Here is a 23,600-nt window from a genome sequence, read left to right on the forward strand (position 1 = left end):
CTGTGATTAACCTTGACAGACAAAAGGGGAGAGAGATTGATGGCCCAAGTGTCATTGCATCCCTTGTGTGGCAAAGCAAGTCTTGATTCTGTATGCAAGGCATGAGGCCCAACTGGTTATTCCTTCAGTTCAAAGCAGTAATTCATTGTGTCTGGGGCAGGAGCAGAATTTCCCTGGGGCATGTTATTTTATTGGTGCATGCCAGTGGGATCTTTGCTGCAATATAAGATTAAGCCAAATTGTTTTGTAGGAATTGATCTACTCAGGTTGGTACCTGGTGCCCTGCAGCAGAGATTAGCTGCCCTTATCACTGCTGCAGTCACTGTTGTCCCAAATGTTCAGCTAAGGTGATACAACAGGTATGGAGAAAAGTGCAGTTTGAAGAGTGAAACATTGAGAGTTAGGAGTTGGTGCTCTATTCATTATTTAGCCTGTGAAAGGGTCTCTCAGTACCTGATCAAACTCTTCTCATCAGCCAAAGTGTGCACTGGATCAGATGTTTCCACCCTCTGGAATTCAGGCCATAAGCTCATGCACAGGATAATAGGTGACACATTGCACTGCAAAGATAGGAGCAGCAAGTCCCAAAGATGGGAGTTATGTGTGTGTGGCCTTCCCAAGGGGGCAGCTCTCACTGCCCAGCCTGGGATCTGGCATTTGCAGTCACGCAGCTCTGCAGGGCTGTGGGCAGCAGCCAGGGCTCCGTGTGCACTCAGCTGCTGGAGGTAGTTCACCTCTGTTTCTGTGCCTGGAGTTTTGCTCCTGTGACCTTTGAAGCAGGGTTGTTCCAGTGTAAGTTACTTTGGAATGTGATGACAGACCCCTAGGAGAGAGAAATCAAGTTTCTGACACAGGATACAAGTGGGAACTGACTTGATTAAGGTTTCATGGTATAGTAACAGAAACAGCAGTGTTAATACTTTTTGGCATTACGTGGTCTCTTTTATTCTTCTCTAATATATGGATGTTCTTTTCCCACCCAGGACCCCTGCCACTTATTGCTAAACTTACATCCTGCTATTAAAATAAATCACTGTGGATTTTCAGCTGTTGCATGCAAATAATTATGATGATTAATTAATCGTGACCTCTCTTTAAGGAGCTCCAACTTCACAGCCATGCCTTGGAGTAGGGTTGTCTGTGTGCTAGGTCACTAACAACTGTATCTGTTGCTCTTACAGCTGCCTGGCTGGTCTGCAGTATCCAGCCCACATGGGGACATTAATTACTGCTAAACTTGGCATGCTTCAAAGGATTCATAACTGATCAGTCCCGGGATGTTTGTTTTTTTTCTCTCGCCTTGGTGATACTGGTTTGGCCCAGCCTCTAAATACACACTCTGTTGTGATTTTAATTTTTTTATCCTAAAAGATATATGTTTGCGTCTCTCTTGTTCTCTGTTTATTTGTTTTTCTTTTTTTCCCACTCAAACATGCTCCCTCCCCCAGCCTGTTTCGCTGCTTGAGAAAGCTGCGCCTCAGTGGTGTCAAGGGAAGCTACAAGCTCACCTCGTTGCACAAACTAATCTGCTCCGAAATCAGGTGACTGCTGATCTACCTGGCTCTAACCCTGCATGTGCTATTTTGGGCTCTAGATTGTACCCTGCAAGTAATCTCTAGGCAACGTTCACTCTAGTCCTCTCTGATCAGTGTGTCCTTGACACTCCTTAGCCACTGTAGGCATGTAGAAGTTGCTGACCAGTGAATGAGTCGGTGCCTGTCTGACTGATTTCTAGTCAGGGTGTTAATACTGAGCTGTTGTTTTCTCCCCCTGAGATGAAATGTGGATGAAGAAAGGCTGTGGAATAATTCTGAGGCAGAGGGTGATGTATTACACAGTTCCTCCAATTACCGCTTCCATTTTGCGCTAAGAGAAGCAGTCACAGTTTTTATTGTTGCTGTTTCAAAAAAAAGAGAAAAAGGAAACGCTGAAAAATTGGCCTATGGATTCGTGTCATTGAGTAAAGCCACAAAAAAATAACATTGTGATTTCTGTGGCTGCTGAGTTAGCTTGCAACGTTCTCCTGTGATATTCCCACATGAGCACTGTCCTGGCTGTTGTGGTTTAAAAAAGCCATTTTTAGATACAATTTCGATCTGCACAGGAGAGGAGATGGGCCCAGATCGGGCAATTTGTACCCTGTGTGACATATTTGAACAGGCTGAGATCAAGGTGGTGTCATCTAGCAGAACTTAGGTTATAGCACCTTGAGAGACATGAGCAGCTCAGAGGAACTGCAGGGAAGAAAAACTTCAATCTTTCTTGCATACAAGTGTGACTTTCTGATGAAATCTTGATCAGTGTTTCAGTTGGAACACCTTAAGGGACAAGAGGGACTTGTCAGAAGACAGTCAGTGAGAAGAAAATGCTTTCAATGAGCAAGGGATAATAAATCCTTACCAGACTGGGAGAGCACCAGTTACCTGCTCACAAGTTCCTGGTGACCTCATGTTTTCTCATTCAAATGCTCCTGTGTTTTCACATTCCTTGTCCATGGAGTGAATTGCAGTTTAGAAACGCCTCTCACCTTATGAAGCCCCTGGGTTTTCACAGTCACTTTATGATGCTGGATCAGGGAAAAGACTCCATTACCACATCAGTAAAGCTTGGAAAAAGAACAGCTGTTAGCAGCCCTGCTTAAGATGCAGAGCAAAGGCAGGAAATATATATTCATTCTAGATTGAAGGGAGAAGGACACATGGCAGCTTCCTGGGGGCTTGCCTCTGCTGGCCCAGCTGGGAGCTACCTGCACAGTTGGGGTTCTTGACTGGTCTGTTTGACTGGTGGTTTTTCTGGAGGACTAGAAAACAGGTCTGGGAAGTTCCTCAAGTCACAAATAAATAAGTAAATCTATCAGCTCTTGGACATTTTTCCTCTTCTCAGACTTGGCTGTGGTGACTGCTACAATAGCAGCAAGCACAGACTGCCCAGAGAGGAAGTTCCTATGAGTGCCCCCTCATCCATTGCCCATGGATCTTAGGATACTAAGAGTCACTCCATAATTTCACTCTTCTGGGTCACTTTGCCCTACAGCACATGCAAGGGACTGTGTAATCTTTCCAGGCACCGTGCTGCGGGGGCGTTCATCTCCCAGTACATGGCATTAATATATTCAGTGACCACAGATATTTTGAAAGCACTCCCTTTTATTCCTCTGCTAAGCAATGCTATTGCTAAGCCTAATTTTTTGTTTCTATTTGTGTAAGCATTTGGGGTTTTTTTCTTTGCTTTTTTCTTTAATTTTACTTTTGATTGGAGACTAACAAAAAAAAACTCCTTAACAAAGAACATTAATTGTATTCTCAGCCTGTAGGTTTTCCAGCTTGCCTTCACAAAAATGAGTAGGTAGGAAGAAAAGGCTTCAATTTTTACATTTGTGTGATTTCAAGACTGAAGGTGTTAATGACAGCCCTGAATCTCATTAACCTCTTGTTAAAACCAGGAGGGCTGATGACGCTGGATTTATTGAGAAGCTTCATAATGTTAAGCCTAAAAAAAGTCTCCTTTTACCAGCAGCTGTGTTGCTGTCTCTTCTTGCCTGATACTTTTACAGCCTCCATGCAAAAATGGGGTCAGTGAGATATGGTGTTCCTAGTGTAAAGCAGAGTCCTTCCCTCCCATGTGCAAATTTCTGGCTCTGTAGGCCTTTAGCAGATAAAAACAAAAACACCACAGTGAGGATTTTTTGTGAAGTCTGCTGTGGGAGTTGCTGTTGCACACTCCCAGTTAGAAATGTCAGTGACTGTGCTTTTTGAAACAAAGAGGAAAATGGCTTAGAACAGCACATTCTTGCCTTTTGACTAAGCTGTGCTGACATGTTTAATGCAGACTAAAAAGCAACATCCTTGGTGCTGCAGTGATAACAGAACGATATCTCTGTCTGCAGGAAAAGGTGAGCAAGTTGAGTCTTTCTGAGAGGCAGGTCTGGTTGGGACTGGTGGGGCTTGGCCCTGCTCCCTTCCTTATCCCTGCCTCTTGGATATCTAAACTATTTACTGAGCAGTGCCTAATTACCACAGTTCACAACATAGTCTTTGAAGTGAAATGGTCACCAGACTGCCTGGAAGCACCAGGCTGGACATAACCAGACACTCAGGAGGGCTGGGATGTGTGGTAGTAGCAGAAAAAGTGTAGAAAAATTGTCCCCTGCCACAACTGAACTGGTTGTGCTTGGCACTCTGAGCTTTGGCTAGGTGGAAGGTCAGGAAAGTATTTGTTGTCCATCTCCTGCTCAAACCTTCCCCCTTTCAGACAGGGAGAGGAGAGAGAGGTTTTCTGAGATCCTGTTTCCTATTTTTTCTCTAGAAGGGCTTGTGACCAGGCTGATGTCTGGCTTTGGCTCTGGCTGGAAGCAGTCAGGGCTATCAAGTGCCAGGATTCCAGCTTCCAAGCAAAATAAATCCCACTGGTGAGAAGAGCCCTGGACCGACTAAGGACTGAAGAATTATTTCAATGCTCTAGCTGGGGATGAGAGCACTAGCTGAGCCACAGGCCCTGCTGGATGGATCCCTGATTCCTACAACTGCTTTAGAGTGAACGTTGCCTGTTCCTGGCTTTGCCTTTGCCTCGGGATGTCACAATATTCACACCTTGCTTTCTGGGTTCTTTGACCTTATACACAAGTAAATGGGAGAGGGAAAGAATGTTAATGACATTTACCACATCTGAAAAACTAACAGCATTCAATGATGTCATATCATCTCCTGGGTTGATTCTGGTTCCAGTATAGTTTGGAAGTTAGTTAGAAAAAGATAAAGCCAAAGGGTGGACTTGTTTTTTTTATTTTTTTACTCCCTTTAAAATGGTTACATTAGTAGCATTCATTCATAAACGTGTTCTAAGGTAGAATGAGTCTTTGTGACAATTGTCTCTCATTCAGCATAAATTGTGTCTCTGTTTAAAAGACTTTTTGTTTGTTTTGTGCAAACCCTCTTGAAATGTTGAGTTTTTCAGTGAGTGTAGCAGCGAAACAGGGGTTTCTGGGTGGAAGCACCATGACCCCTTCTCCCCTTGCCTGTTCCTCACCAGGTCTTAATTTCTGAATACCTCCCAGATGTGTCTTTTTACAGGGGAATATTTTCCCCCTGGTCTTGAGTACAGAGCCTTAGCCTTGCCTCTGGCAGCAATGAGCAGCCCTGTGACAGGTGAAGCTAGCTGGAAAGTAGGAGCTCCTGTGGTTTGCTCTTGAGTCAGGAGAGAAATGGAGAGTGAAGGGATCCTGCTCTATATAATGGAGAGTGATTCCTGTGAGGAACAGGATTTGGAACTGCCAAATATTTTTAAGCCCTTTCTCCCATCATTCCTGTTGTTGTATATAACTGTCACTAAGGAGCAGTAAGCTGGATTTCTTTAATTAAGCTGACACAAAGAAGATAAAATTTGATTTCATAGAAGGTGTAGGAATCTGACTGCAGGCTGGTAGGGAGATCCAGCTTCCATAGCTTGTGGGCTCTTTGCAGAGGCCTGTGGTGTTGTGAAATTCCTGCTGTTGTCACAAATAAAGGCACTTGTGCTGACCTTCCAAATTTGGTCGTGCAGGGTTTTTTTCCATTCTACATCTCACTGCATGGCAGAATGCTGTGCTGCTATAGATTACAGGATAGAAATACTTTAATTAGAAAACTTTAGGTCAAGGCACTGAAAAGAGAAAGAGGTGACCTAGGGCAGATGCAGGAAAGGGCATGTGCTTGTTGCTGTCAGCAACAGAAACCTGAAGCATCCTTTTTGTTCCTGAAACCTGACAGAATTGTCCATCAGTGTTGGGATCTGTCAGTGTCTGGGTCCAATGAACAGATCAAATTTAAACTCTCATCTGGGAGAAGGAGATCCCTTCTGGAGTTGGGGCTGACAGCCAGCCAGGGATTGCGCTTGTGTGAGACCATGGAAACCAGGATGTGCTGCTGAAGCCCTGCAGCCTGGCCTCCCTCTGGCACAACTCATGCTTTGCATACCCTTCCTTGCTTCTCCAGTCAGCTTTGTGGGAGAGCTCTATCAGCCAAGGGTGCAGACCCCCTCTCTTCCTCAAGGAAATGGGGCTTTGGCATGACCTGACCTCAGCAGAGAGTCTTCAAGAGGGAGGATTCTTCTCTAAAGCCATTTGGGATGGGTTTCAACTCTTTCTCAGATCTGGCAAGGGACAGAGGCCCCTGTTACCTTCATCTGTATCCGAGCTGGAGGCTGAACTTCCTGACCAACTCCTTTCAGTTTTTGAAGTCAGGGAAGTTTAAAGAACTTGAAACACATTAGTGGTAGTTTGAATTGCTGTGTGTATAAACAGGGAAATTTATTGAGAGAACCTGAGAGGAACAAATTCAACCTAAAGGGTCACCTGTGGTGCAGCCCTGGTTCCTGGGAGACTCATTTGGGATGCTGGTTACCTCATGCCAGAATTTTGCCTGGTTTCCCAAAGAAGTGAAAAGAGTCTCAGCTGTTCCAGCCCTGCAGGGTGCTTGGCTGTGCTGGAGCTGACAATTTCCTTTCTCTGTTGCTAAGGCCGAAGAAGAGTTGGTAAAGGCTCAGAAGGTGTTTGAAGAGATGAACGTTGATCTGCAGGAGGAACTGCCTTCACTATGGAATAGGTGAGTGCTGGAACTTTTCCTGAGGCCTGGTTGGAAGGAAATGAATATCCAAGCTCTAGGGTCACAAATCCTCTTAGCCTAGACTGGGTATCTGCTCTTTTTTTTTTCTTCTCTGGATTGTCTCTGTCTGTCCTAGGATTCCCCCCAGCCACAGGTTCACTCTTGTGCTTTATTCATGATTTTCCTGAAAAGCATGATTTTACCACAAAGAGAAACTATATTTCTCTGCTTTTCTTAATCTCTTTGCCCTACTGCTGTATTGCCCTAAATAGTTTATTTAGTTGTTGTTTTGCACAGAGTTATTAGAGATTTGTACAGAATAGTCTTTATATTGCACCTTACCAACTCTGCTCTACTTTCAAGAAAGACCTGAGAGACCATGGGCTTGCCATACCAGAGATTGTGGTGATGAAAAGAGAGGTGAAGCAAAGACCAACATTTAGCCTGGGGGATGAACTGCAGGGCAGCAGAGGCTGATTTATGGGGATGACACAGTGGGAATCTGGCAAAATCTTCCTAGCAGTGTCCCAGCTTCTTATTTTTAAATGCAATGGTCATATCCAGGCTGACAGTGCTGCTCTGTGAGGATTGAGAAAGTGGGCAGCAGCAGGGTGGGAAAGCAGAGTGGTGATGTGTGCCTTCACTCCCCTTTCCACCAGCCTGAGCCAGGACTTGTGCTCACAGCAGCCTGCAGGCCTGGCTGGGGAAGGAGCTGGGAGGGACAGAGGCATCTGGGGGTTCCCTGTGCAGAGCCCCAATGCTGCTGGCCTGGGACAGCCTCTCCTGTCCCTCCTGCTATTGCTCCTTAGGCTGGGTGCTGATGGAGCACTCTCTGTTGGCAGCTGGCAGGCTGGTGACAGGCAGCTGCTGGCATTTTAAGGCCCCACAGGTTTTTCATATGCTCCTGCTTCCCAGCTGATCCTTCTGCTTCCCTGTTGCTCTCTGTGCTCTCCTTTGCTTTCTTACTCTTTCTGCCCCTGAAGCAAACAGTTCATGCTGTTTTTGATTCCCTGGTGCTAAGGGACTTCTGGATGAATTAATATCTGTCCCCTGCTAATTCTCGCAGCACTGTCTGCATCACAGCCTACTGCTGGTGCTTTATTTTTTTTTAACCTTCTTTTGTGTTTTTTATTTTTTTCCTGCCCACCCTATACCTCCCTCTCCCTTCAGTCAGCATAAATTCAGATCCTGTCCTACTCAGTCTCTTCTTCCCTCTGGACATGTTTGTCCTGTGCCTGGCCTTTGCTCCATGGTTCCATTTCCTTGCCACTCTATCTTCTCACGCGTACCATATCTGAGTTGAGTTTGCGTGGGAATGGTGGGTGGGAGGTAGCAGAAATGGCAGGATTGAAAGATTTTGAGAGCACTGTGTCCATTAAGGTCTTCTGTCTTGCTTTTCATTTGGCAGTCGTGTTGGTTTCTATGTCAACACATTCCAGAGTATAGCTGGCCTAGAGGAGAACTTCCATAAAGAAATGAGCAAGGTAAGGCAACCAACAGCTTATCCTACTTACTGTCTCTTCACTGTTAATGAAAGAAAAACAAAACCCAAGATCCAGCAAACAAACTCAAACAAAACCAAAGAAAGAAAAAACAAACCAAGCAAGAAACCCCCAAAACCTCAAACCCCCTAAAACACAGCTGGAGAAAATGGCCCTATGTTGGAGCATAATAAAAACTCTTAGTATTTTTCTGAGCCATGTGGGACAAAGGCAGTCTGACACAGTAATGTAAAGGGATGGAGCACAGGGAAGAGACCACAGGGCTATGGGCAGCAGTGGGGAGTTTGTCACTTGACAGCACTCATTTCCAGATCCACGGAGGAAAGGGAAGCCACTCTTTGACCTGCTCTTGCTGCCATTTTTAGTTCATCTGCTTTGTGGATCTGTAACCTGTGACCTGGCCAGGCTAAGCCTGGTATGTTTTCAACCCCCTCTGCTGCCTGCACCCAGTTGCTGTGTACCCTCACTGTACCCAGGTGTGGGGTTAAAACCAGCAGGGAGTCTGAAGTCGACTGAAGACTGAGACATGCCTCACTCCAGTCCCTCAAAAAGGCTCTCCCCCACAGTACCCCTCTGCTTTGGCTTCTTTCCTGCCCTGTGACCCAAAAAAAGGCATTTAAGTACTTGGTGTGGGCCTTGTGTGGGCTCCCAGTGTGCCTTGAGTTGGGAATCACAACAGAAAGCAGGGCTGGCAAGATCCTAGTGCTTTGTGGCAGCACCAACAGGAGACCCCAGGACCAGTCTGTGGCAAAGTCCCCCATTGCCAGTGTCATTTACAGATATGTTCTTGTTCTTTCAGTGAAGAGCTAGAGAAATCCTGAATTCCTTAGGTCTGCATGCTGCTTGGAAATGTAAATGTTGCACTAATCTTGAGGCAGGAGTGAGAGCCCAGCTGGAAAACCCTTATATTCCCTGTGCTCCCTAATGTCATCTTGACAACAAAACAGCCACTAAGCAACAGGAAACATTATAGTCCTTCAATTCCCAGCAGTCAGGGGCCCTCTGCCTTGGTGTAACACATCAATTTTGAACCCTGCTGACATTTTATGGGGTCTTTTCCAGTTAATAGCCTGCTCTTCTCCACTGAGGGATGAACTAAGTGTTAAGAATAGGGAGGATTGTTAGAATTACTGGTTTGTTGCTGCTAGCTCACATTCAACAAAACATGGGAAAGATGCTTGTTAGATAGGAATTCTCTTGTATGATTTTTCTAGTCAGGATATTTTCTTTCTTGAGGAATTTTGTATGAGGGCAGGGCTTTTGCTTTGGTTCCATAAGAACCATCTGTTTCTTATTACTGCTACAGCTTCCAATTAATTGCTGGTGTTGCCTGCACACTGCCTCCAACCTTGATTTCATGGGATCCCTCCTCCTGCCAGTGATAAATCCAACATCTTGTCTTGTTCATAGATTGGCTGTTCCAGGATAGAAGTGTCTGGAGTGACTGCTGCAGCCTTCAGTGCCAGGGAGAGTTTAACCCCTAATAGTGCATTTCTGCAAAGACATCCAGGTTTTGCCCAGGCTTAGATGGCCCAGGCAGCTGGTGAAGTTGAAGGTTGTTCATGGAAATGGCCATGTCCCAGGCCTGAGAAACAGCTTTTGGCTACTTTTGGCTACAAATCCTGAGTGAAGCTCTAGCTGTAGCACACAGATCTTAGGTAAACACTCCACCTGCTTCTGCAGTGGTGCCTGGCAGCACACTGGTGGGCCCAGGTGATAGGGAAGCAAGGAGGATGATCTCTAAGGAAGACAGAGCATTCCCAGAAATGCCCGCAGCTCTTTGACAGCTCAAGTGCTGTAGCACTGCACAGCCCACAGAGAAGTGGAAACAGATTTAATGTTGTCCTCTCTTGGGATAGCTGAGGAACTGCGCTGCCACAAGCTTGTGTTTGGTCAGTCTGTGCAGCCCAGCCCAGGCTCTTCTCTGGCATCTGAGCTCCTTTCTCATTATTTTTCTGTCTTTTGTTTTTGTATTTTGCAGTTGAACCAAAATCTTCACGATGTCCTGCTGGGTCTAGACAAGCAGTACTCAGGCAATGCCTTACCTGTTAAAGCACAGCCCAGGTCAGTAACTGTGGGTAGTGGCTTTCCCTCAGCAGGGATGGTGGGACAGGGACCTCTCTACCTGCCCAGGGGTGTTGAAACCTCCAAGCTGTCAGTTGCAAGTGATTTGCCCACCTGCCAGTGCCCTCCTGAGACTTCCTAAAGCCATGCCCAAGGTTGCACTTGGCACTGCATGGTGCAATCCAATACCTCTTACCTTTCTAGGATAGCATCTGGAGGCCTGAACGTTCACTAGGTCCTGATATTTAGGCAACTGACTCTCAGGTCTGCTTTTAAAATCTAATTCCAGTTACTGAGCTGCCCTTCCTTCTGGGCCCAGTTGCCCAGCACCTGTCCTGTTCTTTCCCTCAAAAGCTCCCGCCATGTACCTGCAGCTTCAGCACCAAGAGCCCATTTCCCCAACCTCTTCTTTGGCCCTCCAAACCTGGAATCACCATTTTGCCAGAGCCTTATGCCCATCCTGTGTACCCAGCTGCAGTGTGTTTCTCCTTCCTGTGCTGTGGAAGTAGTTGCAGCATCACTCATAGGAGGCCTCCTGAACTCAGAGCACTTCCAATCCATGTGTGTGCAAGGAGTGAGTGTCCTCTAGGCTTCAGTTTTCTTTCCTCAGCTGGGTCCTGTCCTGCATGTTTAAGTGCAACTCTGCACATTCCCTAGCACTGAGGAGGGAGGGAGGGGTTGGGCTCTGGATTGGGCTGACTGGCCCCCATCCAAGTGCACGAGTGATGAAATAGTGTTGGGCTCTGGCTTCCAGCTGCTGCTAATCCCACGTGCTGGGTGAGCAGCAGCACAGCCCAGGTCCTCGACTGCTGTGTTGATGGAGGGAGGTGGTGAAGTCAGCATGAAGTAAGGGCAAGCTGTGGTCTGAGTGCATTGGTTTAGAAGGGATAGATCAGCTGTTGAGACCTCAGTGCTCCCTTGTGTCTCCTCCCAGTTTAACCTGTTTCAGTCATGCATTGATGACTTACATGTCTTTTCCCAGCAATTCTTCCAGTGTGGTGGTTGCCAACTCTAAAGAAAGAGGAGGTTTGAGTTGAATTTTGGCCCCTGAATTCTGGATTGCTGACAGCAGATTTCAGTGATGCCAGTTGGAATGCTATTTGTGAAAATGTCTTGCCCCCAAATTACCATGTGGTGTCTGTTGATCATCACAACCCAACCAGACTGAAACCTTGTGAGGAGGTTGTGGTGCCCATCCTCTTGCTGCCATTGGCTGTGTTGTCTCTGTTAGCAGCATCCTCCAGGGTCCCTGGAGGAGGATGAGGTAACAGGACAGATGAAGGCTGTACTATTGCTTTGCCCAGCTTCTTTTTCCTCCGTTCTCTATTCCTTGAGGAACTGATTGTAGGCAGTAGTGGCAACCTGGCTCAGAGATGTTCCTTGCTGTTGTGGCAAAGTTTCTGGCCTTAAAGAGCTTTCAATGAACAAATCACCTGTTTTTACAATTTCTGCCTCATCTCTGTACAATTTCTGCCCCCCTCTCCCCCCAGCCTGCTAGCTTGCTCTGGGGCTGTAGTGGGTATCTCAGCTGCAGTTCTGTGCCCTTTGGCTGGCTAGGAGACCACGTGGCCCTAAAACCCAAAGCTGAGTGCACACACAAGGGTCCTTGTGTGGGCAGCAGTCTGAGAGCTGCTGCTTCACCACTTGCTCTCTGCATCTCAGCTGAGGAGCCAGACCTGCCCCAGAGTGAATCTCTTCCTCCTGAGCACACTGGAGCAGGGTGTTGTAGGAGGATGTAGCAAAGATTTCCCTTCTCTTCAGTGACCAGGAACTGCTGCGAGGCACTTCTGTGTCTGCTGCACATCTGGCCTCTCCTTGTGGGGCAGGGTTGGGGTGAGAGTGTGCAGGAGGAAATAGCCCTCACTCATCTGACAGCTTATTCTGGTCTGCAGTAGGAGCAGATGCTTCCCTAACCCTTTTCTACTGAGAAGGGGACTGGAGATGGATACAATGGCAGGAAATGAATGAGGAGGTGTGAGAAGAGAGGCAGTTATCTGTGCACATCATTGTGGCATTCATGTAAGGCCCTACACAAATACTGCTGTGGCTGATGAGTCTGGAGCTGGCAGTGTAGCACAGTAGCACAGAACAGCTGGTGTATTTCTGGGAACCTCAGACCTATGTTTGGGATTTGCTTCTGAAAGAGGTAGGAATGTTCAGGGCTCAGAGGCTCAGAGACCCCGGAGATCTGTGGGATTATCCTGGTGTGATTGGGCAAACTGGAAAAAGACATGGCAGGAAAGCTGCTGAGTAGGTTCCATGTATCAGACTGCACAGACTACATAAGAAAAGAACAATGGGGAGCTTATTTCTTTTGCAGCAATATTCACAGGAGACAGTGAGGAGCTCTGAAGGGACATTTACGGTATTCTGGTGGTCTGTACAGTTTCCTTTTTCTTCTTCTCCATTTGCACCCTGGCCCCATATTCCAAAGTGCATGGAAAGTTTTAGTTTGCTTATATGGATAGATATATATGCATATCTTTGACAGGCATAAAGAACCTTCTTCTGCTTTCTCTAGACCAGGCCATAGCTTTCTAGTAATGAAGGGAAGTGTGTCTGTGTGTGTGTGAGAGAGAGAGGGGATCCTGTCATCTTAATTACAGCGAGTTTTGTGGCACCAGCTAAATGGGTACTTGGAAGCTTAACTTTTCCTCCCTGGTTTGACTGTGCCATCCTGTAACTGAAATGATTTGCGTGCCATCCTCAACAGAAAGAAAACTAAACTGTTCGCCAGGCTGAGGAAAAAGATGAGCAGGTACCGGTATGGAGAGCAGCATTTCGATACGTGTTTCATTGAGCTCCTAAAACTGGAGAGGCTGTTGCTGGACTCTAACAGCCTGGCACGCGTTAACCCTGTGGTGGGAGAGGGGTCCTGTGCATGATAAGATGTGTTTGTGGCCTGCTGGGTCCTGCTGAGATCTTTCTGTGTCTGGATAATCCCATTAACTTGCTTGTATGCCTGGTTTGAATCCTTGCTTCTTTTCCTATCTAAGAAGGCAGTGTGAAAACTCAGGCATTGTCTGTCCAGTTGTTTTTGTGTGATGGAAAATGCAGTGCTGGGTTTTCCATGGGAAGTATAATTGATTTTGGTGTTTTAACAGCTTCTAGTTTTACCTAGTGGGCTTGTCCTTTTGAGCAGGTCTGAAATGCTGCATTCTCATCCCCTGCCTAGCCAAGGAGAACCAGTAGGCAGGTCTTTCACACTCAGAAGTCCTATCCTATCTACCTGTTGCAATTGGGAGAAAGATGAGGTGGGAGAAGGATACTTCCAGCTTTGCTCCTTGCTTGCTCTGTTCTTGAGGATCCTCACTGTCTTGCTCCATCCATGTAAGATTTTGTGCAGGACTGGAGAAATAGGAAGACCCTTGGCTTGTATAAAGGCTAATGTCTGCATCTTGCCTTTAAAACAGTGATGGCATTGATTTTCTGGATTGCTACAATGCCTGGAGTTACCATAGGTCAAGGACTCTGACAAGAACATGCTCTGGAGCAAAGTGGGAGCTGCTGCATAATGACATGGAAAATTCCTCTGATTTTTGTTTTTATTACTTTTTGTGTTGGTACTTCCTCCATGGGATCCTTACTGGGAGAAAAAAAATTATAATTGCCAAGATGGTGTCCTGCCAGCAATAAAAGAAAGTGCTGCTGGATTGAGATCCTTGTTTTTCCTGATCTGGTTTCCCACTGACTAGGGCAAGTAATGCAGCCTTTCTCTTTGCGTCTGCTGTGCATATTTTGTAAAGTGGGAAGTTGGAGAGTGAAGAGTGGTAATTTCACAAGGAAGCTGATGGGCAAGCATAGATATTTAGATCTTCAAATGCAAGTAATAAGGCAATAGATTGTGTTGTTACTATTCTGGGGTTTTCTACTGTAGGAAAAGGAGGATTTACTGGAGTACTTCTCTGGATGTCTGTCTCTGGTCTTGGTTGGACTGGTGTTGTATCTGTACCAGGCAGGAGGTCTGATATTTCCAGTCCCTGAGAGTGGATGGATTATGCAACAGAAGGAGAGCAGTAAATCCCCCCTGATGAATTCTGCTCACCATGGGCTCCTGCTCTCCCCCGGTAAAGTCCAACTGACCTGGCCTGGCCATAAAGGTGCCTGACCTGGGCTCTGCTGGGGGTTTGTGCTGTCAGAGCAGCTGCTGGAGTCACAGAGAAATGTGCAATCCCTAGTGCAGAGAAGGAGGATCTGGAACTCAGTATTTGATCTGCAGCAAGAATGTACATTTGTGCCACCATATGTTTAGGTATGTAGGTTCTTTTTTCCTTCTTTCTCCCACCCACTCCTTTAATTTTTTTTTTTTTATTTCCAAATAATTCTCCAGTATTCTCTAGAGGTAAAAATTTAATTACCTTTGGCTAAAAGGCCCAGTGTGAGCCTTAACTGAGATGCCAACCTTTTTTTCTTTTTTAACTTGAGAACTTGGCAGGATGTGACTGATCTGTTTTTACCATATTGGAAAACTGGTTTTATCTTCTGATGTAGGATTGTTACAAGTGCAAGGGAAACTCGTCTGCAGATGTTACTGCCCTTCCAGAACAAATGAGGCAGCACCTTGGAGTGTCTGGGAGCTCAGCAGCATAAAAAGAGGCTGGGGGATTTTGACTTTGTCTTCAGCTGTATTAGACCCAGCTCTGTTTGCAGAAGAAAGTTGACACCCCTTTCCTTTCATTGCCTGATATTCCTGGAATTGGCATCACTTCCCATTTGCTCATGGGAAGGAAAAAGAGCAGTGACCTTGTGGTTTTGGCTTGCTTTTACTGTGGTGCTCATGTTTGGTCAGTAGGTAGAGTCTCTGCACTCTACTCTGGCTTTTTCCTGTGTTTCCTGGAACAAACAGTTAGCTGGAGACAAGATTTTGCTCTGTGTGGGCAGTGTGTGCTCCCTGGGGACGTGTGAAGGACGGAGGATCTTGGTGACCATCTCACTTGATGCTGGTTGCACTGGCTAAATTCAGCAAAGTTACAAAGCAACAAGTGCAGGAATGAAGGTGCCGCTCAGGGGGCTGGAAAAGGCTCAGCCAAAATTAGCACTGGCATTTTCCTAGGGGGGCTGGCCAACACATCAAACAAGCTGTAAATAGTAGTGACTTAATGAAGGCTTTAGTGTTGGGCCCTCACAGCCCAATTCTTCCCCTCATCCTACAGGGGCTGACTCACATGGGAGCCTTTTACCAATATATCTCCAAATTAAGTCACTGCCAGGCACTGGAAATAAGTCACTCCAAAACTGTTCCACAGCCTTTAGAAAATAAGCATGAACTCCTTTCTCACTGGGAGAACTGGCCTTTTCAAGTCCCTAGAAGGAAAAGTCTACCCTTGTCTTGGTAGTTCAGCTGATAGCCAGTAGTCCCAGTATTCCCAGTGCAGTTGGGGCATTTGGGAAGTCCTGGCACTCTAGATGTATATCACTGTGTCCCCCATTTTCTCCAAAGTGCTTTTAACTCCAAGGGAGGTAACATGTACTTTCCCCCCCCCTCAAATCTAGCATTAGAGGATGTTCTTTGATGTTTCCTGGTGACTCCTGTTTACATCAGGACTTTACCTCCACCATCCAACCATTACTACTTTTAATCTGTAGCACAACTTTGTAGACTTTTTCAGAATTCTTTACAGACCCCAGGTACTGAAGTGATTTCTGGGAACTTCTGAGGAACGATGCTGTTCAGTCAGACTTAACTGTTGCAGGGGTTGGCATCCATGTTCTTTAGTCTCTCCTCCTCCCTTTTCCTTCTTCATGTCCCTCTTTCTCCTGTGGTGTGTGTGCCCCTGGTTGAGAGCTGCTGGCAGAGAATGTCCTCGGGTTTGTTGCATCATGTTGGTGTGCTCTTGGCATCAGTGTCATCAGAAGTGTCCAACCTGCATGTGAACCTGAGAAAAAGTGCTTTGTGGGGAAATGTGTGTGTGGGGTGTGGATATGGGGGGAGAAAGTTGGGGGAATGGGTGAGGGCAAAGTGAATGAAGAGGGAATGGGATGGGGAGCTTGAAAGCTGGAATGCTGAGCAGGGTGAGATGCTTGCTTGTGAGAGGAGGTTTGTTGAAATGCCTTGCTATCCCTTCTTCCTCTTGCTATCCCCCACTTGCAAACCAATGTTTAGGAATGAGGCCATCGTGCATGTTGGCCAGTGACCACCACAACTCAGGCATCCAAGTGTGAGTGGATGTACATGTCTGAGGCTCTGGGCTCTCTTGGGACAGAGCAAGGTAATAAATTACTTCATCTCCCTGCAGAATCAGATCTGCCTTGCTTTAGTGCTGGCTCTATGCCAGGATTTAGTGTCTCAAGTTGTAGGAAAGGGTCTGTTTCTTTCAGCTTCTCTCAAGGCCCTGAATTTCACAGGAACTGTGACTTTTACTGGAGTCAAATATCACTCCCTGTAGATGAGGTTGCACAGCCCTTTTGCAATATGCTATGATATTATATTTTCATCTGTGTATGGTTTTGCCAAACTGTAATCACTTCTGCTAAAATATTCTCCAGCAGTGAATTTTCCCTGCTGAAATTCTCTGGTAACCAACTTTTTGCTAAATGTCTCATGACTCTGTGTTTTGACGCAGAGACTTGACACCCAGCCAGGGCACGCCTGTAGGGAAAAGCATGTGCCTCTTGCCATGCCTTTGAAAAATCTGCCCAAATCTGTCCAAGCTGTGAACCAACAAATGCCACTGGCATATGCTTCTTGCATCTTAATTTCCTGAAGAATCCCTCTTGACTGTGTGTCAGAGACAGTTTTAAAATAGAGATCAACTAGGGAGACCTTTCATAATAGAGAAATCTCTATTAGTAGCCAGAACCTCACTGTTCCTGGAGTGATCTGTGAAACCTCTGGCTACTTTGCCTCTCTACTAGCTTAGTCAGTTCATACCACATCAAGGAATAAGACATTCTGTGATTGCAGCCTTAGTTCAGGTGTTGTGAATCTATTAGTCATAACCCATGCAGAGGTCCATAGACAGCCACACAGAAAAATTCCAATCTGTGGCATTTAAAACTAAATGAGCAGCACTGAACTCCTTTCCCCATCTGCTTCCCCAATATTAAAGACTATAATTTAATGTCAGGCACTTGTATGAAAATCTAGCAAAATGAAGGATGCCTGGTTGTTTTGTTTTTGTTTTTCTGTGTTTGAGGCAAGTATGTAAGTTCTGTAGGCTTTTAGTGAGTAGCCTGCTGCAAAGTGGTGCTGCTGCAGTGTGTTGGACTGCGAGTGACTCAGCAGAGATGCTTCTCAGGAGCTCCAAATGTCTTCATTGCGTATCTGGGCAGTGAAGCAAAGAGATAATGGAGGCCACTGATCTGTGCTGGTTAGCACAGCTCCTCCTAGGCCTGGCTCAGACTTCTCTCTCTTTTTCTTCCCCTCTCTCTCCCCCTGTCTCCTCCTTTCTCTCTCCACTTCCTTCAGTGACAGCACCCCAGCGAAAGCAAATAAAAGCCCCTCGCCTCCACCAGATGGATCTCCCATCACCAGCCCTGAGACCAAGACTGCCAACCATGAGCTGGAGCCGTCCACTTTGGAAGCACCTGGGGCAAGCATCCCAAAGTCACCGTCTCAGGTAGTGTCCCCATGGCATTGACCTTGTCTCTGCTGATGGCACAAGCTCTGTGAGTCAAAGACCTCCATCAGTTGTTTTTTTAGGCCTCATCCTGCTACTGAGCACACAGAATATCACATGATGGTTGTTTTCTTCCACTGGTTCCTGAGAAAGTTCCTGAGAATGCAAGTTGCTTATTTGCCATCTTTCTATTATAAGAACTGTCTTTGAATGGTTTCACAGGGGGAAGGCCAGTAACACTTTTGCTGTCTGATAGGATGGCCAAGAAGATCCAGGGATGGATGGAGTTGTAGCTGGATGAGGAGGTTTGTTCTTTACATTTGAATTAACCAGTGAGATTCAGTGGTCCAGTTTATTTTTAAGAACTTCTCAAGCTGAGAAAGGTTAAAATAAAAAAGCTTAATACTATAAGGAGACCATCTGTACATTGGATGATGTTTCACTTTACTATCAAGATACAATATTATGTATATATTGTATATATACATAATATATATATGCTACAAAAATATATTATGCTAAAAAAAAAGGATTATATTTTTATGCTAGGAAGAAATTAGGTGGGTTCCAGGAAGAAGATAGTCCATTGTATGAGTGTGATACCTTCCATATGGCCTTCATTAGGCCTTTCCTTACATAGGAAATATCCAGCAGCATGTTCAAAACATTAGATACAGCTGCTCAGCATATCATCTATGTGTTTTACTTTGGAAAGATAAAACATTTACTCCATCCTCTTGTCCCTCTGTTGCTGAGTGGGGAAAAAGTAGTAACGAGGCCAAATTTACATTGGGTTCCAATCCTTGTGTCTCAGTAAGTAGGACATTGGGAGAAATCTTCCAGGAAGAATTAAAGGTCAGAGGGGTTCTGGCCAAACTGGTAAGAAAACCCACTGCCTCTGAGAAGAGGTGGGTGCAACCCAGAACTTCCTTGGTGTTCCCATGCATAGCAGTGTGATTCCAAATCCAAGCGCCTGTGGGGTAGTTTTTATTCCTGTTTCTAGATAGCCTCTCGCTATATTGTTCTCTCTACTGCATATTTGATTTTTAGGATTATTGAGGGACAGGAAGAGGACATGTGGCAAAATTTCTTTTCCAGCCCTGTGAGATGTGTGGATGCCTGGCAGTGTCTTTTCAGGACTTCTCTAGGGTCTCTGAAAAGCTCAGCAGTGCAGAGCCTGACCACCAACCTGGTTAGGACCTTTGGAGTCAGCTGTGTGTATGGGGGAGAGAAGATAGGATATTCAAAATTGCCCTTCTGTTGCAGGTTTCTTTTTTTTTTTACTATTCCCCCAGAGATTTCCAGAACTTGACTAAAATTTGGAACAAGAAGTCATATAGAGATTTATTAAGCTATTTACAACAGACTTCACTCACCCTGACTGGGGACTCATCTTGCTGAGTTTGTTTTCTTCCCTTTCCTTTAAATAGCACACACAACCCTTGTTTTTGCCAGCCTGCAAGTGCTTTCTCCTTCACTTGCTGCCTGCCTGCCCACAGGAATGGGGCCGGAGGCAGCCCTTGAGGAGCAAGCAGGATATGCCAGCACAGCCCTGGCTGGGATGGGCCACAGGCAGCACTGAAATGACATTTGCAGCCAATGCTGCCACCGCCCGGCAGCTCTTTCCCATTCTGCGTTTAATTCATCCCCCAGGCATCAGGAAGAGAAGAGCTCCACTCCGTATTCTCAGCAGCTGCTGTGAGATGGAGCTCCAGAGGCAGGGAAGGCAAAGGCTGGAGTTTCACACTCAGAGCTGAGCCTGGTGTCTGTGTGGGTAAATTCTAGAAACCAAGTGTGTGGAGCTTGCCAGGCAGCTGGGAGCACAAGTGTCTGCTCTCTCAACAGCAAAGTGCCCAACTTTAACACTGAAATCTTCACAGGTGTCATTACTTTTGACCTCTGGGTAAGTGATTTGTTCTCTGTTGGTCCTCCAAGGGAGGCTGAGAGGCCTCACCTTCTTTGGGAGGATGGAGAACAAAGCAAAGAGCAAGAACAATTCCCTGGCCTCTTTGCGTCTGAAATACCAATGCAGAGTGTGAGCAAAGACTGTGGAGAGAAAGACAAGATCAGGAGTGATCAAATAAATGCTAACTAAATTTTGCACTGTTCCCTGCACAACCCAAAGCAACCTCAAACTCTTTTACTGTCATTTAATTTTTAAAAACAGTTTATTTCTGTCTTTTGGAAGAAGTGAATGCTCTCAGCTCTTGGCAGAATAATTTGATGATGAAACAAGACTTGAGGGGATCTGTGAAACTTAAAAGGTCACACTTCTGCTCTCAGTTACACCACTGAAACTCTGTAATGAGACTTTTGAAATCAGTGCAACTGTGCAGAATTTGGGCAGATAAATCTCTGTGAGGTCGAAGTCAGCAGAAGGATTTTAGAGGATTTGTTCTATTCTAGGCAACAAAGTTCTTAGTGCATGATGAATTTATGGGTATAACCCAACATCAGTATGCAATCATCTTGTCTTTGAAATGTGGTTTTAGACTGCTTTTGGAAGTAATGCTGGAATGGTGTGGGACTGGTGATTTCCAAAATACTATTGCGTTGGAATGAAGGAGACTGACTATCCATATCAGAGGAATAAATAGAAGAAGAGTTGTGATATTTTTGACTTGAGAGTTAGTAATTGGAGCCTTCCATTTCTGCAGAGGGTGGATCTGTTCTGAGAAGAGCATCTCCCTGAAACTTCTGGTCCCATCTTACAACTGGAAGGCAGGGGGTTTTCAGGAAGGAATTGTTCTCAGGGAATATGGACACACCACCTTCTGCAAACAAAAAGCTGGAAGTGAACTCACTTGCTTCCATTATTTCCCCTAGCTAGCTATTCAGGGGGGAAAAGATGTGTTTTCCTATGCAATCACTCTCTCTCAAGTAGGTTAATCCAGTAGAAAACTGGGCATGTCCTTAGAAATCTGAATAAAGGCTGTGTAGAACTCAGTTATGTGCTGGAGAAGTGTGAACACAGGCCTAGGAGTAATGGATTTCTGGATTTCAGATCTAGGCTTGACACAGATGCACTGGGTGCACATTGTCAGGTCTCTGGGTCTTGCTGCTTTGCAGTAAGAAGATCAAGTAGCTGGAAAATATAATTGTAAATAGAAGGTACTGTCATTACTAAGCATTGCTTGGAACTTGTATGGCTGATTTATTCCAACACAGCAGCAGCTCCTCAAAGTCTGATTTGATCTAGAAATGATCATTAAGCCTTGTGCACAGCAAAATATGAAAAGTTATGTGGATGGGCTGATCTAGGCAGGATATACCACTACTTCCATGGGGTTGTGGATGCAGTGTCAGGGTGAATATTTAGCATGATGAGTGGTAATAGAATGGGTTAGAATTACAGAGTGAGGTGGTTTTATGTATTCACTGGGATCTCCATTTAGGAGATGTGACTTCGTTGCTGTCGATGCTCACTGGTGAAACTGAGAGCAGAGTTGGGCTCGCAGCAGTCACGGCTTTTCAGGACTTTGAGTTGTTCTTGCCTAAAGCTGAGATGCCTTCAAGAGCTCCTGCAGACCTTTCTTACAGCACACTTAAAATCAGTGCACCAGGGAGCCAGAACTGTCCTGAACTGGGCAGATCCGTCTGTCCTGTCAATGCCATCTGCCCATTGTAGGACAAATGGAGTCTCTTCTCTCATTCCCTTAGGTATGGTAAGTATGGCAAAGGGAGGCAGTGCTGGCCTGTTCTGTTGGATCATGTTCTCAGTAATTGATCTGCTCCCTTCCCAGTGGTTCTTTTGAAGGTTGCACATGTTTAATTATGTATGCATGTCCTGTCAATGCATATTAATTGTGTTACGCTTCTCCTCTGCAGAGGGAAACTTGCCCGCGGCTGAAGTGTAACTAATGATGCCAAACCTTCTCTGGAGGCGTGTGGTTATTGATTTTTGTTTTGTTTCAGTTCAGCCCTTCAGCCCTTCCCCTCTCTCTTCAGATGGAGTTGATTGGACACTGCTCTGTGCCAGTGGTTGTGATTTCCCTCACCTTGAGTTTTTGTGACTAACCTGGTTCCTGTCTTTGGTTTTTTTGGGTGTCGCCGTCTGTGCTGTGGCCGTGTGCTCTCTTGCATGCAGTTGAGGAAAGGGCCTCCGGTGCCTCCGCCTCCAAAAGTCACCCCCTCCAAGGAGATCAAGCAGGAGAACATCATCAGTCTGTTTGATGACAATTTTGTCCCCGAGATAAGTGTGACAACCCCTTCGCAGGTTAGCTGCTATGCCCTGCCTGATTTTTCTCTGCCTCTGAACTCTTCCTTCAGACCATTTTTCTTTTTGGAGGTGTCAAGCCATGAAACCTGGTCAGGTGAAAGAGGAAAGCAAGCTCAGCATTGGACCTCAGAAGGCAAAGGATTACCTAGGAGCTGACTTAAAGGGGAGAGTACTTGAAAGGCAGTAACAGGTTGTCCTTTGAGACCTTTCATTCATAGACGAAACAGGAGAAATGCACTTGGTCAAGATACCAGAAAGTAATTGCTGCATTTATTCAGCAGCAGTGCACATGGATTATGACTCCCTTCATATCCTGTGGTGTGCTATGCTTTCTCCAAAGCCACTGATCCTGTGTGGATGAAACATTTTTTTTCCCTGCTCATGTAAGTCCCTAACTGCTGACCTTGGCATCTCTGCCAGTTCTTGGAGAAGACAGTTTTGTGCTCTCTGTGTCTTCACTCATGTGCTTTGTGGTTTAAAGCCCAGGAAAGGCCACAAGGAATTGCCAAAGTTCTCTTTGCCAAGAATAGTTGGTGTAGTTAGATGGGCAGGACTGTGCCTGTAGTTAAGTCTGCTGACACAGTCTGTCAGTATTGTCAAGTGGCACCTTCTGAAGCCCTGAAAAAGGAAAAAGTTTACAGATTATATGTTTTTATGTTTTCATATGCCTTTTGATTTATGTCACTACCAGAGAGGCTATCCAGGTAGAAAGTTCTCTGTTGGATCTAGGAGAATGGCAGTCCATATGTACATAGGAGCCTGACCAGATTTCTGGCTGTATCATGAGATACCTACATCTACTTTATTTAAATATATATATATACACATATGTATGTACAAATGTGTATATATATATTCCCTAAATGCTTGTTAAAGCACAAATCCTATCTCTATCAGTGCTCATCTGTGACTCATTCCCTCATTTCTCCTTGCGTCACGCTGCTCCATTGCCTCTGGTTTGCCACCTTCCACCCAGCTGATGAGGGGCAGAGATGAAGTGGGGAGGGAAGGAAGTCCATGTTAGATTTGGCATTACAATAGAGAAAACTTGCAGAGTGGAGAGGTGATTTGACATCACTGCTGGAAGGCGGGGACTGCAGGCAGCTGAGCAACTCTTGATCATCATCTGTACTTCCTTCTCCTTTATTGCAATGGACAGCTCTGTCTGCCCTATGCTCTCTATCATGTGTTTCCATGCGAATGCCAGCCCTTAGTCATGTTCTGCACCTGATCAGTGCTCTGAGCCAGGATGGGATCTGCTGTGACTTTTGACCAGATGGGAGTTCTGAGGGAGGACTCTGGTTTCCAGAACAGTCTTCACTTCCAGGGCCCAGCAGCCCCTGGCACTCTATTGGTGTTGCCCAGGGCTGTTCCTATCAGATGTCTTAGTTCCAATGAGCTGTCTTGTGGGAGATTTGGGTAAAGGCGAGGAGTGTTAGCCCTTGCATTCAAGTCTTGAATGACAGGTAAGACTATTCCATGGCTGCAGCCTTTTGAGGTTTCACTACTAAACAAAGCTAAAGATTCGGGTTGTAAACTCTCTGATGGGTGGCTTGGATGTGCTGGAAGAACAAACTAGAATTACTAGAATGATAGTAGGTTTTTGCATGCTGGTCAGGGCTTATTATTGTGAGATGAGAGAGCTTGGCTTCTTATCCTTGTGGATCTCAAAAAAGGC

The 23,600-nt window shown here is 45.7% G+C and overlaps 1 protein-coding gene across 7 annotated transcripts in view; it reads left to right on the forward strand.

The window, feature by feature from the left end:
- BIN1 (bridging integrator 1) overlaps positions 1–23,600 on the forward strand; it is an 88,226-nt gene that overhangs the window by 49,225 nt on the left and 15,401 nt on the right. For 4 of the 7 annotated variants that reach the window (XM_064718837.1, XM_064718840.1, XM_064718838.1 and 1 more), the window contains exons 7-12: positions 1,449–1,541; positions 6,493–6,578; positions 7,987–8,062; positions 10,062–10,144; positions 17,553–17,703; positions 21,791–21,919. In XM_064718837.1, the coding sequence (XP_064574907.1) occupies positions 1,449–1,541; positions 6,493–6,578; positions 7,987–8,062; positions 10,062–10,144; positions 17,553–17,703; positions 21,791–21,919 (618 nt within the window). The remainder of the gene's footprint in view (positions 1–1,448; positions 1,542–6,492; positions 6,579–7,986; positions 8,063–10,061; positions 10,145–17,552; positions 17,704–21,790; positions 21,920–23,600) is intronic. The other 3 variants (XM_064718839.1, XM_064718842.1, XM_064718844.1) reach the window with 1 other exon arrangement.

The sequence above is a fragment of the Zonotrichia leucophrys genome, chromosome 7, assembly GCF_028769735.1.
Source record: "Zonotrichia leucophrys gambelii isolate GWCS_2022_RI chromosome 7, RI_Zleu_2.0, whole genome shotgun sequence".
In the NCBI taxonomy this organism is placed as follows: domain Eukaryota; kingdom Metazoa; phylum Chordata; class Aves; order Passeriformes; family Passerellidae; genus Zonotrichia; species Zonotrichia leucophrys.